The sequence below is a fragment of the Strix aluco genome, chromosome 25, assembly GCF_031877795.1.
Source record: "Strix aluco isolate bStrAlu1 chromosome 25, bStrAlu1.hap1, whole genome shotgun sequence".
Taxonomy (NCBI): domain Eukaryota; kingdom Metazoa; phylum Chordata; class Aves; order Strigiformes; family Strigidae; genus Strix; species Strix aluco.
In genome coordinates, this window is record NC_133955.1 from 3,496,015 (window position 1) to 3,517,150 (window position 21,136).

Below are 21,136 nucleotides of genomic sequence, written 5' to 3' on the forward strand. Positions count from 1 at the left end.
GCAAGTAACTCCCGCACAGAACGTTTAACTAGAGGAGGTTAAACATTTCCTAAGAGAAATTCCTCAAAAGTGTTTGAACCTTTACTACTGGAGGAACCTCCGTTAATTCAAGTCTTCGTGCACTATTCCTCTTCTCGAGAGAAACGCTCATGAAGGGAGAGGGAGAAGTTACAGAATCCCAGAATCATCTCAGTTGGAAAAGCCCTTGAAGCTCCTCCAGCCCCACCATGAACCTCCCCCTGACCGTTCCCAACTCCACCAGATCCCTCAGCGCTGGCTCAACCCGACTCTTCAACCCCTCCAGGGATGGGGACTCCCCCCCTGCCCTGGGCAGCCCATTCCAACGCCCAACAACCCCTTCTGCAAAGAAATCCTTCCTAAGAGCCAGTCTGACCCTGCCCTGGCGCAGCTTGAGGCCATTCCCTCTTGTCCTGGTGCTGGTTCCTTGGCTCAAGAGACTCATCCCAAAGTTACGTGGCTTGGCTTTGCAAACAAGGCAAAGCAATGGGGACAGTTTTCACAGCTGGAGCAAACAGAAGCAAAGTCATGTTTTTGCAGGTAATTTATTGACTTCTCCAACAAATAAGGCCACGCACACACATACACCTTGTAGTATCTGATCATTACACGAGCTTGGTGAGTGACCCACGTTTCATCCTCAGCAGTACAAGTGCTAAAATGTGAGTTGGAGACCCCGAGAGCTGCACAGGAGCTGTTAAGTGGAGAGGGAGAGCCTTCAGCCCAGGTTTGGTACTACAAGCACGTTCCGCGCTGGAGCAGCAGAGTGGTTGTCCAGTGAGGAGGAGCTGGGCCGGAGGCGGAGTGGAGCGCTGCGCAGGTTCCTGAGGGTCAGGACGCCAGCTTGTGCACTGCTACAGTGATGCTGTCGTGCTTCTGGATCATGATATTCCTAGAGGAAAAGTGCTGAGGCAGGTGAGAAGCCAGCTCTGGCGAGGAGGAGCTGACGAGGGTGGGAAACTGGATGGGGGGATCGTTCAGTGGCTGCAGCAACCCCCAGCTCTGCGCTAGACCTGTTGGTCCCTGAGTCTCTTCTGCCCACTCCCATGGAGAGTGCTGGAGAAGTCTGACTGGCTACAGCACAGGTTTCGTTATCCGCAGGGATCCCCAAGGTGGAAGAGGTATAGAGCTGCAGTAACCACCCCACCCCCCCCACCCCCCCCCCCACCCCCCCCACCCCGAAAGGTTTCCTACTGCTTTTACACTTCCTGCTTCTTGAGCTGCCATTAATCACATGCTCATGGCAGCAACTACCTTCCCCCCATGGCTTCGGAGGTGGGGCTTCTCCCCATCTGCCAGTTTAGCTCAAGATGAGGAGAGTGGCTCTAGGGATCTGACTCTAGGGAGGGTCCCAGTGCTGGGGGGAAAAGCAAATGTGGTAAAAAGTGGCATCCCCCAGGCTGGAAACTCACCCGCTGTCCGACTCCAGGCACACCACGGGCGTGTCGGTCGGGTCGGAGGTGAGCTTGGCTGCCTGCTGGGCCAGGACCGAGATGACGCCAGCGTGTTCATCCGAGAGGGTTCCTCGGCCTGCGAGAGGGGGGAGACGTTGGCTAAAGCCACACGTTAGTGTGAGGCAGCCTCCCCCTGGGGCCGAGGGGGGCTGGTCCCCTCTGCCTCCCCTGGGGGCTGACACAGTGTCTCCCCAAATTGTTGCTCTCAAACCACCGAAAAGCCTGAATTTAAGTGGCAGGAAGAGCTGGGTTTCCTGAAGTGCGTGGGGAAGGGTGGGGGGGGGGAAGCTGGGTACCTGCTGCAGGTGGGTGCTGGCGGGGGGCCCTTGGGGCCACCCAAAGGTGTGGAGGAAGGCTAGAATAGGGCAGGGCCCGGTGTCCTCGAAGTGTGGGGGGGTGCGGCCCCGTGCAGGACAAGGCCCGGTGCCCCCCAAACGGGGGAGGGCTCCAGCAGGGCAGGGCCTGGTGCCCCCCAACCCCCAGGAGTCCTTAGCGGGACCGGGCAGGGCCGGGAGCCCCCCCCGCGCCCCGTCCCCGGCGGTGCTCGGTTACTTACAGCCCAGGTTGAGCCCCTGCGAGTCGGTGCAGAGGACGCCCACCACGGCCGGGCTCTTCATGCTGCGGGGGGGGGAGAAACAGCGGCGGTCAGCGCCGGGGCGGCCCCGCACCCCCGCGCCGGGCCTCGGGCCGGCCTAGGCCCAACTCACCCCCCACCCCGCGGCCCCGCTGAGGCACGGCCAGCCCCGTCCCCGTCCCCCGTGTGTCCCCCCCAGCCCGTACGTGTCCTCCAGGTGCTGCTCCAGCGTCCCCTCCATGCCGCCGGGCCCTTCACCCCCCCCACTTCCGCCCTCCCCGGCCGCTCCTGGCAGCGGCGTCACCCACGTGACCCGCGCAGACGGCGGCTCCGCGGGGCCAAAAGGTCTCGCTCGCTGCGCGAAGGCACCGGCCCAGCCCCGTTGCGGGTGTCCCGGGGCACAGCCCGAACAGCTCCCACCCTCCGCCCGCCCCTGGGAGCCGCCCGGGGCTCCGGGCGCTGAAGGAGCCGCTGCAGGCTCTGACCTGCACCGTGCCCTCATGTCATGGAATCCCAGAATCACTCAGGTTGGAAAAGCCCCTCGGGATCATCGAGTCCAACCCTCAGCCCGACTCTACAAAGTTCTCCCCTACCCCACATCCCCCCACAGCTCATCCAAACGGCCCTTAAACACACCCAGGGATGGGGACTCCACCCCCTCCCTGGGCAGCCTATTCCACTCTCTGACCACTCTTGCTGGGAAACATTTGTTCCTCATGTCCAGTCTGAACCTCCCCTGTTGCAGTTTAAAGCCGTTCCCTCTTGTTCTGTCACTAATTCCCTGGGAGAAGAGACCAGCACCAACCTCTCTACAATGTCACAGAATCACAGAATCCTCAAGGTTGGAAAAGCCCTTGAAGCTCCTCCAGCCCAACCATGAACCTCACCCTGACCGTTCCCAACTCCACCAGATCCCTCAGCGCTGGCTCAACCCGACTCTTCAACCCCTCCAGGGATGGGGACTCCCCCCCTGCCCTGGGCAGCCCATTCCAACGCCCAACAGCCCCTTCTGCAAAGAAATCCTTCCTAAGAGCCAGTCTGACCCTGCCCTGGCGCAGCTTGAGGCCATTCCCTCTTGGCCTGGCGCTGGTTCCTTGGCTCAGGAGACTCATCCCCCCTCTCTGCACCCTCCTTTCAGGGAGTTGCAGAGGGCCATGAGGTCTCCCCTCAGCCTCCTCTTCTCCAGACTAAACCCCCCCAGTTCCCTCAGCCGCTCCCCATCAGACCTGTGCTCCAGACCCTGCACCAGCTCCGTTGCCTTCTTTGGACATTTGGGGGGGTTACCTGCACCCCTGCAAATCCAGGCCCTGCACCTCCTTGCCCCCCAAAACAGCCCTCTCTGGGCACAGAGGTACAGTTGAGGTTCTTGGGTTTTGGTTGGTTTTTTTTTTTTTCCATCCCTTTTCTCCACCTTTATACTCCTGAGCATGGTTTATTTGTTGCACCTCCCTCCACGTTGCACCGCTCAGGTTTCGCACGGCAAAATGAAATCCAAGTGGTGTTTGAACGGCGGTGCCCCTGCACACCCACCCCGGCCAGAGCATCTTCTCACAGCTGGGCCACAGCAGGGGATGCGGGTTGGGGGACACAGAGATGTGGGGACACAGGGACAGGGACTGGAGCCCAATAGTTACAGCAAGAAGGGCCACACTGGATGGTTGCATACAGTGCCGGAGGGGTCAGGACCCCCATCCAGTTCCCATGGGGCAGAGAGGTGTTAAAAGCGATGCTCAGCCCAGCTTTCCTGCAAGGAGCCCCCCCAAAAACAAGCCCCGCTGACAGCGGAGAGTGGGAGGTAATATATGGTGGGTGCATCGCAAAGCTCGGTGATGCTAATAAGGTGCTGGCTGAAGCCGTTCCTGACTGCGCCTGGCAATAGATCTTGGCTTGTCAGGTCGGAAAATTAAAATGTTATTGATGGGGAAAGTGAAGTGCAACAGCATTTTTTATTTTTTATTTTATTTTTCTTTCTCCTTGGTTGAGCTGGGAGCTCTCTCAGACAGCACTGAGAGCCCTAATGCTGACTGCCCAGGGGCTCCCCGCTGCATCCCACCCCAATGGGATGGCTTGGATTTATATTGCCTTTTTTTTTTTTGTCTTTCCCCCCCTCCCGCTAGGAAGCAACGCAGGACAAAAATACAGATATACCCTATGGAGGCGGGGGGCTGCATCCTCCCTGTCCTGTCGGCACCTTCACAAGGAAACCTTCCTGAAACGACTGCTCCCGAGCCATTCCCGGCTGCAAGACTTCTGGAAGGAGGAATTTTTGGAAGAGTTGGGATTAATTAATTGAAGCCCAGGTGGAGGAGACTTTAGTGAAGCAGTAGAACAGCTGCCACATCAAAAGAAGTGCTGGTCTCTGGGCAGGGAAATGCCGGGGCTATTTTTAACTAATTAAATAGACGATTTAGCTCCGGACTGATAGTCTTCAAAAGAAATTCAACAGAAAAGCCTGATTAAACCACGTGGCTCCAATCAAACCCATATTTCAAATCCCAGCCCATCACCTCGGGCCATGTTTCTCCCCCAGGGCCGAGCACCCTTCCCTGCTTTTGGTCCCTAATTTGCCCTCATGGACCAGGTCTGACAGGGAGCAGCCCCAAAATCAGGCTCAGGGATGTTTATTCCTCAATGGGAAAAGCCAGAAGGGGCGAAATTCATAGTGGTGGGGGCCCTGATTTCACGGGGATGGTATCTAGCGATCCAGGGCTGAAAAAATTCTGCCTTTTATTTATATTTTTGGGAAAATGGAGTTTTATTTCCCGCCCTCGTTGTGCAAAGGATCTTAGCCACGGACTTTGCTTGCACAGCCCCGGCCAGCGCGGCTGTGGGTACTGGGAGCTCGGTCTGGGGAGTCCCAGCTGAATCCAGGCTGGACCACGGGAGCCCAGGACCACGCATTGACCATGGAAGGGTGTTTAAATTTTTAATTATTTTTATTTTTGTTATTGCTGGATTCCCAGAGGGGCTGCCTGGGATGAGGCGGTGGCAGATGAATGGCCCCAGCTCTGCGGGGACATCGCACTGCAGAGGCTGCAGAGATTTCTTGCTCCTCTCTCACCTGATGGATGTGACTCTGGGGGCTGGTGGGTGTTTTCATTGAGGCCCCCCATCCCTGAGCACATTGGGATGTTGTCCCTTCCATCCTCCCAGGATATACAAATTAAAAAAGAAGCTGATAATTCCAGCTTTTCCTGCCTTTTTAACCACTTTAGCAATCCCTGGTCTTATTCCCTTGTGCTCCCAGGAGATGCGCCAAATGCAATTTGAGGTATGGGGATATACTTCAAACCATAAATCAACTTAATTACACATTATATTCAGATTCAAACATACCTTCATTACTGAAAAAGATATTATTCCCTCTCCACCTTCTTTTATTCTCACAAATAAATGCAGCCAAGTCTATTTCTACAAGATATTTATCACAGAGCCACATTATTAAGCATTGTGCTCTTAGGAGACAAGAAGCAGCAGGCTAACTTTATTCTTGTGTTTTCTTTTAGCTAAATAATCACAAATTCTTAATTCAGTTCTTAAGTACATCCGTCAGGGATAAATATGGATATAGAGGTGTACTTGGAAAATCTAGCTGTGTTGGCTTAGCTGAAAAATAACCCTGGGTCGTGTGTGCGGGTGGGAGAGGTGAGGCTTTTTCTCCCTTCCTCAGTAGTTTATTAATATTTCTTTTATACCATTAGAGATTCAGGTCTCATCTGCTTATTCTGAGATCATCAGGGGGAAAAAAAAAAAGCCCACGGTGGCGGAGCTGGAAGGGGTTATATAGGGTGGGAGGCGCGGGGCTGCTGCAGACCTCGGGGAGACGGCTCCTGCCCCAGCACCATGGGCCAGCTCCTGCAAACCCTCTGCTTGCTCCTGCTCGTCACCTCCTGCCCCTGCGCCGTCATCACCGGGGTAAGTGCCAGTCCCATCCCCAACCTGGGAGATTTAATTATTTTTTTTATTATTTTGGGAAATAAGGCAGGAAGCGGTGCCTTTTGCTGTTTGCTTTGGGGTTTTTCCCCCGAATTATTACTTGTTTTTCTGGTGTGGATGCTGCTCTTTCTGCTGCTCTTCTCAGCACCGTGTCAGACCTGGCACACAGAGATTTTAGGAAGTTTTCCAGGAGGGAAAAGAGAATATATCTTTATGGGCATCCCCCAGAGCATGTTTCCACCTGGCACAAGGGCTTGAACACCCCAGATTGTCTTTCTCCCTCCCAAACTAAGAGAAATTATTAAAAGAGAAGGGAAATGTCAGGATGCAAGGGAGAGGTATGATGCTTTTGGGGCTCAGCATGTCCGAGAGGTCGGTGCTGCTGAGCAAGAGCTGCACCAAGGGTGATGCTAAAAGCAAGAGGAGAAGTGAGTTTGGGGACAGAACCCAGGATTTTGTGGTGCTTCAGGAGTCCAGATGCTGGTTTCAGCAAAGCCAGGCTTGGCTGAACCTCCTCCTTTGTCCCCTGGCAGCAAAAATTCTTCTGGTTAAAACCAAGACGACAGGTTTGCATCCCATCTGATTCTTTGCCTCCTGGCTTTTCCCAACCCATAGGAATTTTGTGGATGCCTTCAGCTGGCTCTTGGCTCCTCTTTTCCCAGACACCCCTTATAGTCAGACCTATTTCTTTCAAGCCTGTGATTTTTTTTGGCTGAATCTCCCCAACCCCTACATACATCCAGAGCTGCAAAGCTAGGTCGGGGGGAGTCACCTCCAACCAGGGCCAAATAGACCCAGCAGCTTTTGAAATTGTTCCCAGGGCTTAAATAACTCATTTTGAATAAGCAGAGAAAACAGGTTGGATGTGCAGCTCCCTGGTTGCCTGCACCCCACATCAGGCCCCCCAGAGTTTGCAGGTGAGGGTCCATCATTGCTGGGATCTGATTTTTAACAGTATTTGGGTATTACAAGGTGCTTTGGATGCTCGAAGAGGATCAGGTTTCCTTCAGGAAAGGGAAGACTCTGCAAAATCCCCTTATTGCCCCCCTGTGAGAGAGCTGCACCCCAGAATTATGCTCTATCCATTGCCCTTGTATTTTTTTCCCCAATTGCAATTTCCACACCTCTTCATCTGTACGAGCAACAGGCTCGTGGCTGGGAACTCCTGGGAGAGACGTTCCCCAGGGAGGGGGGGACCCCGGGGGAGTTGGGTGAGACCCATCAGCTACCAACCCGACCTCAGGAAAATGGGTCAGAGAAGGGGTCAGGGGTGCAGTGAGCTGCTCTAGTGATGGCAACACAGCCTGGGGGCAAAATGGGACCTGCTTGGTGCTCGAGGTGCCCCCCTCCACCTCTTCTCACCATCCTCGTGGGCTTCCAGGTGTGGTGCTGAGCTGGTGCAGCAGTTTCCCCATCCTGGGGGGGAGAGGTGACTGTTTTCCATTTTACATCTGCCTTGGGTGGGAGAGGTCGAGTTGCTGGCATTACTCTGCTCCCTACTGACAACATAAAAAAAGCACTGGGCATTTGCGTTATTTAACAAGTTTTACAGGCTCAGACGGGCGATGTGCATGCAGGCCGGAGGAGCCGGACAGTGACTTTATCCCCCAGTGCTGCTGCTCTGACTTAGCACTGATGCTGCTTTTAAGTTGGGCAGCTGAAAACTTTTCCTGTCCCTCCCATCACTGCATGCACGAGGGATTTCCCCCTTCAACCCCAGCACCTCTAATCCAACCCGTGCCCTGCCCCAAAACCTCCCTATCTTAACCCAAACTGGGAGAGCTAGGAACAACAAACCCCTCTCCCTTCAATCCCCATTAAGGGGTCACACCCAGCAGCTTGGTGCAGGCTGATTTCTCCCCTGACCCCCCACCCCAGAAGAGGGGTCCTGATGTTTTCCTGGCCGGTCGCACTAACCCACCATTGTCCCTCTCCCCAGGCCTGCGAGCGGGACCCGCAGTGTGGCAGCGGGACCTGCTGTGCCATCAGCCTCTGGCTGCGGGGGCTGCGGATGTGCACCCCCCTGGGGCAGGAGGGGGACGAGTGCCACCCCTTCAGTCACAAGGTACTGGTGTGGGGGTGCCCGGTGGGGCTGGGAGGGGGGACAAGGACCAGGCAAAGGGCATCGAGCTCCTCGCATAGGAGAAAAGCTCCATTACAGCCTTGGGGTGGAGAAGGGGGTTGGTGTTGGGGGCTGGGATGTCCCCAACATTGGACAGTTTTAAAATTCATCTGGACAGGGCGCTGGCCCATCTTGTCTAGACCATGCTTGTCCCAAAAAAGGTTGGACTAGATGATCCTTGAGGTCCCTTCCAACCATAATTCTGTGATTTGGGATGAGGCTTCAGGCAGCAGCGTGGTGGTCCCTGAGCAGTTGTGCTGCAGCTGGTTTCAGCCTCTAAAGTATTTTGAACAACCCCCTGCCTGTCTGCGCCACCCTAAATCCTTGGGATGCCCCACGGCTGCTGCAGATGTCAACTCGGGGCTGGGACTGAGCCGCCTGGTCCACTCATTTAAAAGAAAAGCGCACAGCGTGCTGCTCTAAATTGAGCCATAAATGCTCTGCCAAGCGAGGAGAAGCCGAGTTAATGCCGCAGAGCCACCCAGCGCCGTGATTTCTGGCCGATAAGAAACCCCAGCGCACTGGGATTAGCCCAAAGTGCAACACTGCTGCAATTCCTCCTCCGCGAGGATTTAACAGCAGCATCCCAGCCTCGGGGGGAGCATCCCACTCCATGCTCCCATATTGATTTTGCACGTTGGGAGCAAGATTTAATGATGTTGTGCCTTCTGCTGGCACAAGGAAGGAGTGAAGGGCTTCAGAGGGATCAAAAATTAATTTCAGGCATATCCCCATTAAACCTCTGAGAAGAGCCAGAGATTTTCTCAGGGCCTTGATCCCATCTGATAATTTTTTGGTTGCAGCAGAGCCCTGATGCCCTCATTTCTTCTGCATCTCTCCCGTGTCTCTCCGCAGGTCCCCTTCTTTGGGAAGCGCCAGCACCACACCTGCCCGTGTTTGCCCAACCTCATATGCTCCAGGTTCCTCGACGGCCGCTACCGCTGCTCCATCAACTTCAAGAACATTGATTTTTAGGGTTGTGCTTCTGGCTCTCCATCCGTGAGCCCCCAGCACCCATTTCTTGCCCTCTCCCATGGCTGCTGGGTGCCCGCATAGCACCAGGCAACCTTAAAAGTGCTTTTCCAGGGTAGACAGTGTTGTTATAAGCTATATATGTTATATAGGGAAACTGAGGCATGGTCAGGCCAAGCTGCTCCAACATGTGGCTTAGCAAAGCTCTGCCCCAACCTGGAGCAGGACCCAACTCCAGCATCCTCTGCAGAGGAGTGGATTGAAGGACAGTGTGTGTGGCAAATGCCTGTGGCCTCAAAAATCCCTTTCACAAGATGTTGTCTGCATGTAATGGATGCTGTCAGCTAGCTTTCACCTCCCTCCTCTATTTTATACAGTAAGAATCAAGGGTGATGCAATGTGGGATGAGTGACAGTAGATGCCAAGCACCCAGCAGCCAAGAGCTTCCTCCTGTGTTTTTTATCCTGGCACATCATAAAATTTGGGATGTGAAGCTGAGCAGCATCATTTCATCTGCCAAAGTGTCTGCAGGGCTGAGCCCAGTGACGAAAGTGGTGGTGGAGACCTGACTTTAATTCTTTTTACACTTTTCACTAGGAAAGACAAGAATCAGAGGCGCAGAAACTTCCTTTTGCTGGGAGTTTCAGCAGTTTCCCTGCAATTCCTATTGGATAAACCATTTCTGTAATGATTAATTCCCATCGTGATATTGCCCAGTTGTGTCTTATCAGCCTAGTTTTTCCTGGAAGCAGCTCTTCAAGCTGGTGATGAATGGTCTAATCTAGTCGGCAATTAAAAGAAATCGGTATCAAGTATCTTCCCCAAAGTTCAAGCAATGCAATGTGTTCAGCAGAGGCTGAAGCAGGGCTGGCTGGAGCTGTGTCGTGTCAGATGTGGGTCTTTGGGACGCAGAAAAATGTTTTCCAGCTTCAGCATCTGCCTGAGGTTCAGGCACCGTATGAGGTTTGGGAGCCTCTCTTTATGTCAGTTGAATCTGAGAGGAGAATGGGATATTAAAGTTAATTAAATGTGCCAAAAGTTTTCTCAGACACGTGCTTTCAGTTCCCCTCTTAAAAACATATTGTGGAAAAGTCATGTATCACCCGAGCGTCCCTTCTGCTTCCTACAGCAACCCCCAGCAGTAATAAATAAAACGAAATAAAAAAAAGAAATAAAAAACAATAATCAGCATTTACAGCAAAAAAACCCCCAAACAATTGGTTTCCTTTCAAGCAGATGCAGTGCTTAAACACAAAGCTTATTGTTGAGCTGCTCCTGGACAGCCCTTGGGGTTCAGTGCTGGGAGCTGTGGCACCCTCCTTTGCTCCGGGGCCTCCCTCTTTGGTAGGTTTTGGTGGGTTTTCATGGGTTTTGGTGGGGTTTTTTGGGTGTTGGTGCTATAGCAGCAACTGTTTCTGTTTCTGAAGACCCCAGAGGACGCTAAATATATGGCTGTGGCAGATGCTGTTTTACGATGGAGAGTAAAGAAATTGGGATTTGGTGTTTGATGCTGGGTGAAAGCTCTCGCCGGGGATGTGTCCCTGCATGGTTTTACCTGCAGTTTAGCAAAAAATCACTTTAAGCTGCTTTCAAAGTGTATTTAGGGGAGCAAAACCCAGCAAATTTTTTTTTTTTTTTTTCCCTAGAGGTGGAAACCTCCATGCAGGGGAAAAAGCACAATCAACAAAGCAAAAGCTCACGTCCTCCCGCAGGGACGGGGGGAAAAGTCAACACAACCTCGTCATCAGGAGCACGAGGGGCTGTTTGCTTCCCGGGAGCTGCTTTTCCCCACGGCGCGGTGCCAAGTGCCCCTCTCGTCCTCCTGCACGTGCGTTTCCCCACTCGCTGTTTAATGTTCTGGCTCCAAGGTGAATCGTGCCCAGCTGCACAAGCCAGCGCGGGCTGGGACCCGGCCAGGACACGGCCGGGGTGTCCCAGACCCGGCACCACATCCCGGAGATGCTCCTGGGTCTGACCAGTCAACACCTGAAACAATTGCGTGTGTGGTTACCAAACAGCATCGTGCAATTCCCCCTCTAAAACACACATCAAACCTGTCCCCACTTTTACACCAAGTATAAATTATTGCTCCCACCCTACATTTCTCTCTACAGAAACTTGCAGTGACCCCCATCTTGAACAGGGACAGCAGCCTTTGAGAAGCTGCTTATCTACTGGCAGGGTTAACTGGACTTTGTGAGCTTTATATATTTTTATTATATATAAATATAATATATATAAAATATTTAAATATATAAATGTCATATTTATTTTTATTATTTTTATTATTTTGTTATACCACGCATCTTATATATCATATATACTATACTAAGATTATAACAATAACATCATTACTATTCTATATTTGTTGTATATTATTATATATTAGCTATTTTTATATTTATATTAATGTATATATATTAATGTATTGGGGTTTTTAAAAATTTCTTTATTTATTTTTTGTTTGGACAGAGGTTTTTGGTCCCACCAGGTTTCTGCCCTTCATCCCGATGGCTTTAAACTCATGTCTGAGGCCAAACTGGGATTGCACCTCGTTGCCTTTTTGGCCTCCATAGCCCCATCCCAGCCCCTTCCCACCCCTGTACAAATTAACCAGAGAATTTCAGCCGGTTCCCTTCCCTCTGCTGAAAAAATCATTATTAATTTCTGCTTTACTCCATGACAAGATCCAGCCCCACCACAGAAACCCGCTTTCCCCCCACAGCGGAGGGGACCGTCCCAGCAGCGCGGGGATGGAGTGGCTCTGCCCACAGCATCCCAAGTGGCAACACTGCTAGGAAATTCAAACAATAAAGACCAAAAAAAAGGGTTTGTTGGCTTTTCCACACAGTCATCAGAGAAACCCAATATCCTGCAGAGACACCAGCAGCTGCCACCAAGTTTTGGGGATCTGGAGGGGGTGTAGGGGCTTGGGCCATGGTGCTCCAATAAAACCAGCACTGAGCAGATACCAGGATCCTTATCCTGCATCGCTCAGCGTCACCTCCGACAGCCGCCTCCTTCCCGCTCTCTTTGCATCCTGCGAAAGGCGAGCTGGTGCCTGGAGCCATTATCACTGCGGGCACTCGTTAGGAGTTTTAATCTGGTTTTAATTGTCCCTATATCACTGGGCAAACCACGCTGCGAGGGGTCAGCATGCTGCAGGGTCACCTTTCCGCAGCCTGTTTGCACCCCACTGTACTAATTGGTTTTTGCTGATAACAGCGGGCACCAGAGTGTCAAAACGTGCGTACACCCCACGCACGCACCTCCCCGGGGTGTACACACATATCAGCACCCTGTGGGGCCCCCTTCCCCATCCCAACTGGGGAGAGACACCCATAAATGGAGGCTGGGGGGGTCCCACTGCTGCTCGCAATGGCTTTGGATGCCGAAATGAAAAGTCACAATGTTGCCCCCACGCAGGCAGTGCCTGGTTGTGGTGAAGGATTTGGGGTGCTGAAGGACGGAGCGTTTGGAGGGGGGATACAGATATCATGGTCAGCATGGTGTGAGCGTGCCCCCACCTTGCCACGTGACGCGTTGAATTTAGCTGATGTTTGCCGTGTCCTTCAGTGCCTGGGTGTCACTGCCTTGGCCGGGTGCCCACCGGAGGGGATGGGGCAGCAGCGGTCCTGGTGGCTCTTGGTACCACAGGTGGGGTGCGCAGGGGCTATATAAACCTCCAGGTGTTTGCCCTGGTAGCCCCAGCACAATGCGGTTCCTCGTGCTCCTCTGCGCTGCCTCTGCCCTCTCCCAGGGCATCACCAAGTAAGTCGCCGCAGCATCGCTCTCGCAGGCCACCCGAGTCAAATTGAAGGGGGAAAATGAGCATTCAGAGCCTTTTAATGGGTTTGAGAAGTGGAGCTAAGGTCTGGGAAAGCTGCTGCAGGGGTGCAGAGGAGGTGTGAGGGGGTGCCTGGAGGGGATCTGGTTTCTGGAGGTGCTTTGGGGTTTTGCAGAAATCCCCGACTCAGTGTTTTGGGGGAGTCCACTGGGCTTCTGCTGTTGGATCAGCACAAATATTGAAGGTGTTAAACGCTGCTTGCAGGAGCTGCAGGCAGCAAAATCCTATCTAACTTATTTTTTCCTTGGTGCTTGTGTCAGATTGCGCTTGGAAAGGGGGAAGAAGCTGAGACAGGTCCTCAGGGAGAAGGGTTTGCTGCACCACTTCTTCCAGCATCACCACTATGACATTGGCACCAAATTCCCACATGCTTTTCCCAACGGGACCAAAGTGGCCACCGAGCCCCTGCTGAACACCCTTGACGTGAGTATTGGCTTTGATTCCCAGCGGCACAGCCCTGGGGTGGTTTGTGGGATGCCCATCCCCATGTCTGTGCTGTGCATGGGCCAAACCCAAATCCTTTTACCCCAAAGCCTTCAGCTCACATCCTTTGCCCCTTCTTGCCCGTGCTGGTGGCCCTGGACAGAGCCAGGACACTGAAATGTGCCCCCAGCAGCTCTGCGAGAAGCAAGGTGTCTCCATCAAGAAGGGCACCATGAAGGTTGCAAGCCTGGGGAAGCTCCAGGTTTGGTTTCATGCCTTAAAAGCAACCCTTGGTCCTGCTGCCCCACAGATGGAGTACTATGGGGCCATCTCCATCGGCACCCCGCCACAGGACTTCACCGTGGTCTTCGACACCGGTTCCTCCAACCTCTGGGTTCCCTCCGTCTCCTGCGCCAGCCTGGCTTGCCGTAAGTAGGGGCAGGCAGGGGTCCCCATTTGGCACAGCTGGGTCCAGCAGCGCATCCTGGGCTTATAACTGCACAATTGAGCCCGAAAAATGAGGTGACATTGCCGTTGCCAGGGGACCAGGGGACATCTAGCCAGTGCAATGAGCAGACCCAATGGTGCTGGGTCCATAGCATCTGTGAAATGCACTGGCGAGATGAGTATTTGGGGTGTAGGAACTACTCAGTGCTGTACTCCACAGGGTGATGTGCTTAGTGCTCAGTGCCTCAGTTTCGCCATCTGTCCAAAGGGGGTGATGGGATTTCCTGCAGATCCCTGGTTGCTGGAGGAGGGGCAGGGACAGAAAATGCTCACAGCTAAATTGTTCCTGAAAGCAGGATAATAAATGGCAGGTCTAAACAGCAATTCAGCAGGGTTCCTCCTCCCACGCTTCCCTCACAGCTTAGCCTTGCTGAAAGTCTTCGTTTCTGATTTTCCCACTTACCTTCTAGAAAACCATCAGATGTTTAACCCATCGCAGTCCTCCACCTACAAAAGAACAGGGCAGAACTTGTCTATTCATTATGGCACCGGCGCCATGGAGGGCACCGTGGGCTCCGACACCGTCATTGTGAGTGTCACGGTGGCATTTCCAGTGGAGGTTCTTTGTGCCTTCTCCACCTGATTGACATCGATATTGCAGTGATCCATATCTTACATCATCCTCCCTGTTCCTAGCTTGCATCTCTGGTGGACATCAACCAGCAATTTGGCTTGAGCACCACCGAGCCCGGCCAATTTTTTGTCCATGTCAAATTTGATGGGATCCTGGGCTTGGGCTACCCAAATCTGGCTGCTGATGGGATCACACCGGTGTTTGATAATTTGGTGAATGAGAGCTTGCTGGAGGAGAACCTCTTCTCGGTCTACCTGTCCCGGTAAGCCATGTGGGTCTCAAGGGCTGGGGAAGGCAGCAGATGAAGCTCATGCAGATCATTGCATTTGCTGGTGGCTCCAGCTCCTCTGCTGTCACTGCTGCCATCCAGCTGTTGTCACTGTGTCCTGAGATGCAAAGACTGGGGGGCTCATAGCAGATGGCCACCAGACTCACTGGGGAGCTTATGACTTGCGGGGAAACCTCTGTAGTTTCCAGCCACGTGCTCCCTTTTTCCCTTTTTCTGGGTCCAAAGGCCCTGGCACACACTGCTGTTGTACCACTGCCTCACTCCTCTCTAACGAGGAGGGGAGCAGGTGTGACCGTGGCATTGCAAGCGGCATCTCACCCCATGGGACATGCAGCCCTGCTGGTTTAAGCTACCTGCACCGAAGCCAGGTGGCAAACCCTCCACTCTCTTTCTTTTTTGCATCATCCAGTGAGACAACAGGGAGTGTAGTCATCTTTGGGGGCATTGATGAGTCTTATTTCACCGGCTCCATCAACTGGATCTCTGTCTCTTACCAAGGTTACTGGCAGATCTCCATGGACAGGTAACAAAACAGCTCTGCTGTTCCTTTCTAACCATTGTTTCTAAAGAGACCTTGGACCCTTCAACATTGAAGGTTTTCCACTGGCATCTAACACCCCACAGCTGTGGGATGCAGAAGGTTAAGGGACTGATATCCACAGTACTTTGGTAACTGTCACCTAAAATGGGGATGCTTTGTGCCTGGGACACAGCCCAGTTCTTCTCTGCACAAAGCCTGTGCTCCTGGGGACGTGTCTGGTGATGAGTAGAGCAAAATTATGGTCTAAAAACTACTTTGTTGGGCTTGGTTGGGTCCCAACAGCTGGGCTGTGTTCAGTGCTTCAGTGCCCATGTGTGCAATAGGAGCTGTGATACCAGCTGGCATTGCAAACTCCAAGAAGCAAAAGGCTCAAGGGCAACACTTTGGGTTACACAGCTTTAACTCTTATAAAAGAAGTTCAAAAACATCACTAAAATCCAGCTGGTTATTTAATGGCCCCATGCTTTGTCTGTCCCCCCAGCATCATTGTGAACAACCAGGAGATCGCATGCCGTGGTGGCTGCCAAGCGGTAGTTGACACCGGCACTTCCCTCGTGGCTGGGCCACCCTGTGACATTAGTAACATCCAGAGCACGGTTGGGGCCAGGCAGGAGACGTACGGAGAGGTAAGAGCACCCATGGCTTGCTCTGCTTGCCCTGGAGGCAGCCTGGTACTGCCGAGCCCAGCGCCAAACCTGCTGCCACACACAGCGAAACCACATCTCTGCTCATGGCAAACCAGCCCTGCTCCTCTGATATCTCCAACACAGATCACCATGAGACACTCCTAGTCTCTAGTTTATACTGGTGAAATCAAATCACTTCACTCCTCGCCCTGTAAACATGTTGTTTCCCACCTAAAAGCCTCTTTCTGCTGCTCTCTGCAGTATAACGTGAACTGCAGCTCCATTTCTGCCATGCCTGACGTCATCTTTGTCATCGATGGGGCTCAGTATCCTGTGTCCGCCTCGGCTTACACCGAACAGGTAAGGGGGAGCCAGGCGGTCCTGGTTTCAGGAGCCTCGCTCAAGGTCCTTCTACTTTCTTCAGTGGCTCTGGTCACTTTGGCTTCTCCCATTCCCATGGGAGATGGGGGATGGATGACCATGGGCCTCCAGAGCAATGCAAGAGAAGATACTAACCCACATTTCCCCCATTTGCCTTTTCTTGGTCAAATGCAGAACAGCCAAGGCACTTGCATCAGCAGCTTCCAGAACACCTCTGGGAACCTCTGGATCTTGGGAGATGTCTTCATCAGAGTGTACTATAGCATCTTTGACCGGGCCAACAACCGCGTTGGACTGGCCAAGGCTATTTAGATCCATCACGATGGCAGCGGTGCTGTGGTTTCATCACACAATCAGACCACAACCGTGTTTTTTGGTGTAGCAAGAGATCCCCAAGGAATCTCTCGCTTACACACAAATAAAATGTTGATGGTTCAGAGTCAGTGGCTGCATATTTTTGTGTGATAAAATGACAGGAATTAGGAAGGAGCTGTCATACACTTGATGTTTTGTGGTGTCTAAGCAGCATTTGGTCCCCATAGTCTTAACTATGGCCTTTGGGAGGTGTGGTCATAGCCTGCAGTGACTGAGGGGTGGGCCCCTAGGAAGTGAAGACTGGCTCTTTTATTGGGGCTGCATCAAGTGAATGAATATGGAAAACCCAAATTTCCATCCAGGGAGGATGATCTCACCATCCCAGACACAGCCTGTCTCAGAGCAGATCCCTGCAGACCCACAGTCATGTCCCACCAGTTGCTGACCGGGTAGTTCCCCATCCCTGAGCTCAAGGTTTGTCCCTGAGTCCCCTACATAGTGTCTGATAACACAAAGACATCTCAGGGCAGTGACTGCCCCAGGAGGTTGTGGCTTGGCTGGAGATTTCCCTTGGAGCACCCAAGAGAACAGGGCAGGAGATGTCTCTCACCCAGTGCGTGCTTTCCCATCATGAGGCTTTTACAGAAGCACATCCACAGCTGCGCATGTGTAGAGGTAATGTCTTATTTCAGCTTCCATAGTTTAGAACAATACAGTTACACTTAGTTGTTTCCCCATAAAGAATCTCAATTAAGCACCCAATAACAACCAGTCTGTGCTATGAGGTGGTCACCAAGAGCCTGGAAACACCAGCTAGTCCTCAGTTAAGGTCTTTACTACTGTGCAACCCCCACCCCACCCCCCAAAAAAAATCTAATCTATTTTATGATCATTTTCCCTCACAATAGTCAGGACATTCCTTCACTAATTTTGTTGCATTCCTTTAAAGTAGCAGTTCCCATTTTTGAAAAGGAAATTACCTCCATTCATATAAAGTCCTATTAAAAATGGAGGCTGCCTCTTTTCTCCCGAGCAGCTGCAGTGAAAACGTTCAGCAGGCGGCCGGGAGAGAGATCCAAGAGTCCCTGCTGCTTCTTCATGTCTGCTGTGCTGAGGGATAAGGGGTTATTTGCATTATTCATTGATAAATGAGGCTCCATCACTGGTGGGGCCCAGAGTTTGCTTACCCGATGGGAACAGGGATGTGGAGGGGGAGATCCAGGTGACTGGGGTTGGGAATTAATTTTTGTCTCCTCTCACTGTGCACATGTTGCTCTCTCTTTGAGCCAGCTAGAAAGGCCTATATGATGTGGGATAGTGGAAATGTGATTTATGTCCCTCCAGCTCCCTGAGCTCACACAGACCTGGGTCAGTCAGCCCCAGCCTAAGCACAAGAGGGACCCAAGCCCGGATTTTGGGCAGATGGGACTTTAACTTGGCTCCATCACAGAAATTTTCTCATTGTTATGAGCAACAAGAAATGAGCCCGATGCAGTGGGAACCACGGCTGAGAGGAGCAGCAACCCATGGACCAGCCCCTGCCAGGATGGACAAGACCCAGCAGGAGCACCCAGGGGCTGTAGCTGAGCTCTCCCTGAGTGGGATGGCAGAGGGAAGCTGTGTTCTTGTCCCAGACAGGGCCAACAGCCCAAATCCTGTGCCAGGAGGCAGCTCCTACACCCTCCTGGCACGGCTATTCTGCACCAGTGCCGAGAGTCCCTGGCAAACACCACCCTGCAGTGGGCTTCCTCCATGAGAGCATCCCCCATGGCCAAAGCATCCCTTCCCACATCTGCGTTCACACATGCAATAAAGAAATAAATGAGCTAAAAGCTTCCAAGCATGAATTAGAGAGGGGGAAGCACATCAGGACGGTCTACGTCGAGGGAAATGTCTATCCTGGAGTGCCATCTCGTGGCTGTGGTGCCAAAACTGTACTCCTGTGCATCGGGGAAGTCCAGAAATATCTGCGTGGTGGCCAAAGGATGCTCCAGGGCTTGCTTGGAAATCTCAGCTCAAAGGAGGAGGGAGACGATTCTAGCTGATAAATATTTCACATGTGGCCAGAGGTTCTAACTTCCTCCAGGGATAAAAGGCAGCCAGAACATCCTTCTGATAAAGCAAAGAGGTTCCTTGTCATCTTTTTAGCTTTTTCTGTGGCAGTACAAAATTTCAAGTGGGAATGCAGCCTGTGTGCTAGAGGGCATGACAGATTGGCTCAGTAGGGCTTGACTGAAGAATAGTAGAGTTAATAAGAGCCTTTTATGGGTTTCATTGAGCTGTGAGCTCCGGGCCTGTATTTGGGAAGGTACTAAGCTGCAAATTGTGTGGGAAAATGGGTTTTTGGGCAGGTGTTCATCAAGCACCAGCTGAGTGTTGACACTGGGTACCCATAGCCTGGTTTTCCTCCTCTTCACTTTAGGATAAAGCAGGCTAAAGTGTCTGGAGAAGTTTAATGCCTCTGACCCCTTCCTCATAGCATAAATCAGAGATTCCCCTCAGACCTGGCCTCCCACAACACATGGTGTAAGCCAAAGTGCTGGGGAAATCCCTGCAGAGTTTGTCCTCAGCTCACAGATCTGGAGATCTATAATGTCCCGTGTCTCAACCCCCACACATGATTCCCAACTGGGGACCAGATCCCGTGGAGCAGCACACAACCAACAACAAAAGGTTCAGTCCAAATAAACAATATTTTCTGCATGCCAGACTTTGAAGCATCTATTTTTTTATTTGAGAATAAAGTTTACAAGTTAATAAGAATCACGTTGTTCATCCTTCTTTCCATCTATCCATCTATCCATCCATCCATCCATCCATCTATCCATCTATCCCTCCTTCCCTCCCTCCCTCCCTGCCTCCCTCCCTGCCTCCCTCCCTCCCTCCCAGCACCGTTTTGGTCCGTGTTTGCTAAGGGAGCAGGAGCAGTGAAGATGTGATCATAGCAAGAAGGCTGAATATTTCCCAACCGAAGCCTTTCCACCAGGGTTTCTCATGGTGACTTCTCAAGGAATAAACACCAAAAGTGCTTCAACTTTGACAGGCTGAGAGTGAAGTTTGAGGACGAGCACGCTAAAAAATGAAAGAATGTGAAAAGTTTAGGCTTTCTAGAGGAAAAAGAGAAAGAACCTGCTATGAAATAAAAATAGCTGCTGGAGAGAATTGAGGGATGAATGGAGAGGAGCTGGGGATGTCTCAGGGTGCTGCTCTCCAGCTGTGTCCAGCTGTGCTGTCCCCACAGATGATGAGAACTTGAACACGGTGGGAAGATTAAATGGCTCTCACAGCTCCTCCTCCTGTCCGGGATGACAGGCTGGGGGATTTCAAGGGATGGGATGAGGAAGATGATGGTGGAGGGATGGGACAAAACCAGGGAGAGCAAGCAAAAAGGGGGATTTGTCCCAGATGGAAAAATCCATCCCGAGGGAACTGTGCTGGTCATGTCCCAGATCCATCTCCCTGGGGTGTGAAAGACCTCACTGCAAAAAGACAGTCCATAAAAAGACCCCCAAACCAAAATAACAACTTCCCCAGACCAGGGTTGCAGAATTTTTGCCATGGGGAAAATCCAGACAAGCCCAAACTCACATTTTCCATCAGACTAGGAGTTTAAAAAAAAAATAAAATCCATCTTTCACTGCTCCTTCTGAATGAAATTGCAAACCAGCGATGCTGGCACGTTGCGTAATGATCGTGTCGAACCTTTAGGAGATGAGACATCAAGTATAACAGATGTGGGATATAAAAGCGGATGTGTAGACACTGCATGAGAAACTGTGATTTTAATGTAGGCAGAAACATCAAAAAAAGCCAAGTGAAACAGTGAAGTCGGAACAAAATGTTTTTGTGGGAAGAAAACCTGCTAGCATTAGAGAGAACGGCAAAATGATCAGTTGCTGGCTTCTCCCATCAGAAGTGCCAGTGGAAATTTGCATGTTTTAGAAAACCAGAAGTGCCTTTTTACAGTGCAAAGCCGAGCTGATGGGAAACATCAGCCCTTGTTACTCTGTGCCCCATTTGCAGTAACATACGGGACAATAAAAGCTACAAGGTCATGGTGGCTCATCCCCAAGGGCATTTGTACACCAGATAACCCCTGAGTTGAGCATTTGTTGCTGGAGAAATCCCCTTCCCTCTCTCAGAGCACAGTTTTCCATCAGAAACCCCAGCAGGTGTTGAGCCATGGTGCCCTGGAGCTTTTTTGGAGATTGTGTCACCGTGACCGGTCACCATCCCTCTCCTCCTAATCCCCTCACCTAGTGGCTTGGTCCCAACCATCACTGCCCACCCTGCTGTGCCAACCAAATTATTTAGGCAGGTCAACCAGGGAGCTCATCCTGTTAGAAATATAACTTTTAAATTTTTTGCCAGCTTATTTTTCAGCCAGAGCAGTCCCAGATCCGGGAATTGGTCAGGCCCCAGATCCTGAGTGGTGGGTGGGGAGGAACTATATAAATGGATTAAGAAAAGCAGGGAGCTGGACCCATCTTCATCCCTGGACAGCTGGGTACCACTGAGCAAGGCATTTCACATCATTTTGCCCTTTTTTCCCCTCCA

The 21,136-nt window shown here is 51.9% G+C and overlaps 3 protein-coding genes across 3 annotated transcripts; 2 read left to right on the plus strand and 1 right to left on the minus strand.

The window, feature by feature from the left end:
- Positions 1-544: 544 nt before the first annotated feature.
- Positions 545-2,340, minus strand: LAMTOR5 (late endosomal/lysosomal adaptor, MAPK and MTOR activator 5). Its single transcript, XM_074850119.1, has 4 exons — positions 2,253-2,340; positions 2,029-2,090; positions 1,431-1,548; positions 545-910 (listed from the first exon to the last, which is right to left on the minus strand). The coding sequence occupies exons 1-4, from the start codon at positions 2,285-2,287 to the stop codon at positions 850-852; spliced, it is 276 nt and encodes a 91-aa protein (XP_074706220.1). The 5' UTR covers positions 2,288-2,340; the 3' UTR covers positions 545-849.
- A 3,549-nt stretch (positions 2,341-5,889) lies between these two features.
- PROK1 (prokineticin 1) lies at positions 5,890-9,079 on the plus strand. Its single transcript, XM_074850162.1, has 3 exons — positions 5,890-5,961; positions 7,922-8,047; positions 8,960-9,079. Exons 1-3 carry the CDS (start codon positions 5,890-5,892, stop codon positions 9,077-9,079), a joined length of 318 nt encoding a protein of 105 aa, XP_074706263.1.
- A 3,712-nt stretch (positions 9,080-12,791) lies between these two features.
- LOC141934586 (embryonic pepsinogen-like) lies at positions 12,792-16,576 on the plus strand. Its single transcript, XM_074850161.1, has 9 exons — positions 12,792-12,847; positions 13,184-13,346; positions 13,657-13,774; positions 14,264-14,382; positions 14,490-14,689; positions 15,126-15,239; positions 15,739-15,883; positions 16,145-16,243; positions 16,439-16,576. Exons 1-9 carry the CDS (start codon positions 12,792-12,794, stop codon positions 16,574-16,576), a joined length of 1,152 nt encoding a protein of 383 aa, XP_074706262.1.
- Positions 16,577-21,136: the final 4,560 nt, after the last annotated feature.

Coding starts and splice junctions, on each gene's coding strand:
- LAMTOR5 (XM_074850119.1), bottom strand. CDS start 2,287: ATGGAGGGGACGCTGGAGCAGCACCTGGAGGACAC. Junction 2,091..2,252: donor GAGCAGCACCTGGAGGACAC/GTACGGGCTGGG, acceptor CCCCCCCCGCAG/CATGAAGAGCCCGGCCGTGG. Junction 1,549..2,028: donor GCAGGGGCTCAACCTGGGCT/GTAAGTAACCGA, acceptor CCCCTCTCGCAG/GCCGAGGAACCCTCTCGGAT.
- PROK1 (XM_074850162.1), top strand. CDS start 5,890: ATGGGCCAGCTCCTGCAAACCCTCTGCTTGCTCCTGCTCGTCACCTCC. Junction 5,962..7,921: donor CCTGCGCCGTCATCACCGGG/GTAAGTGCCAGT, acceptor CCCTCTCCCCAG/GCCTGCGAGCGGGACCCGCA. Junction 8,048..8,959: donor GCCACCCCTTCAGTCACAAG/GTACTGGTGTGG, acceptor GTCTCTCCGCAG/GTCCCCTTCTTTGGGAAGCG.
- LOC141934586 (XM_074850161.1), top strand. CDS start 12,792: ATGCGGTTCCTCGTGCTCCTCTGCGCTGCCTCTGCCCTCTCCCAGGGC. Junction 13,347..13,656: donor CCCTGCTGAACACCCTTGAC/GTGAGTATTGGC, acceptor GCTGCCCCACAG/ATGGAGTACTATGGGGCCAT. Junction 13,775..14,263: donor CTGCGCCAGCCTGGCTTGCC/GTAAGTAGGGGC, acceptor CTTACCTTCTAG/AAAACCATCAGATGTTTAAC.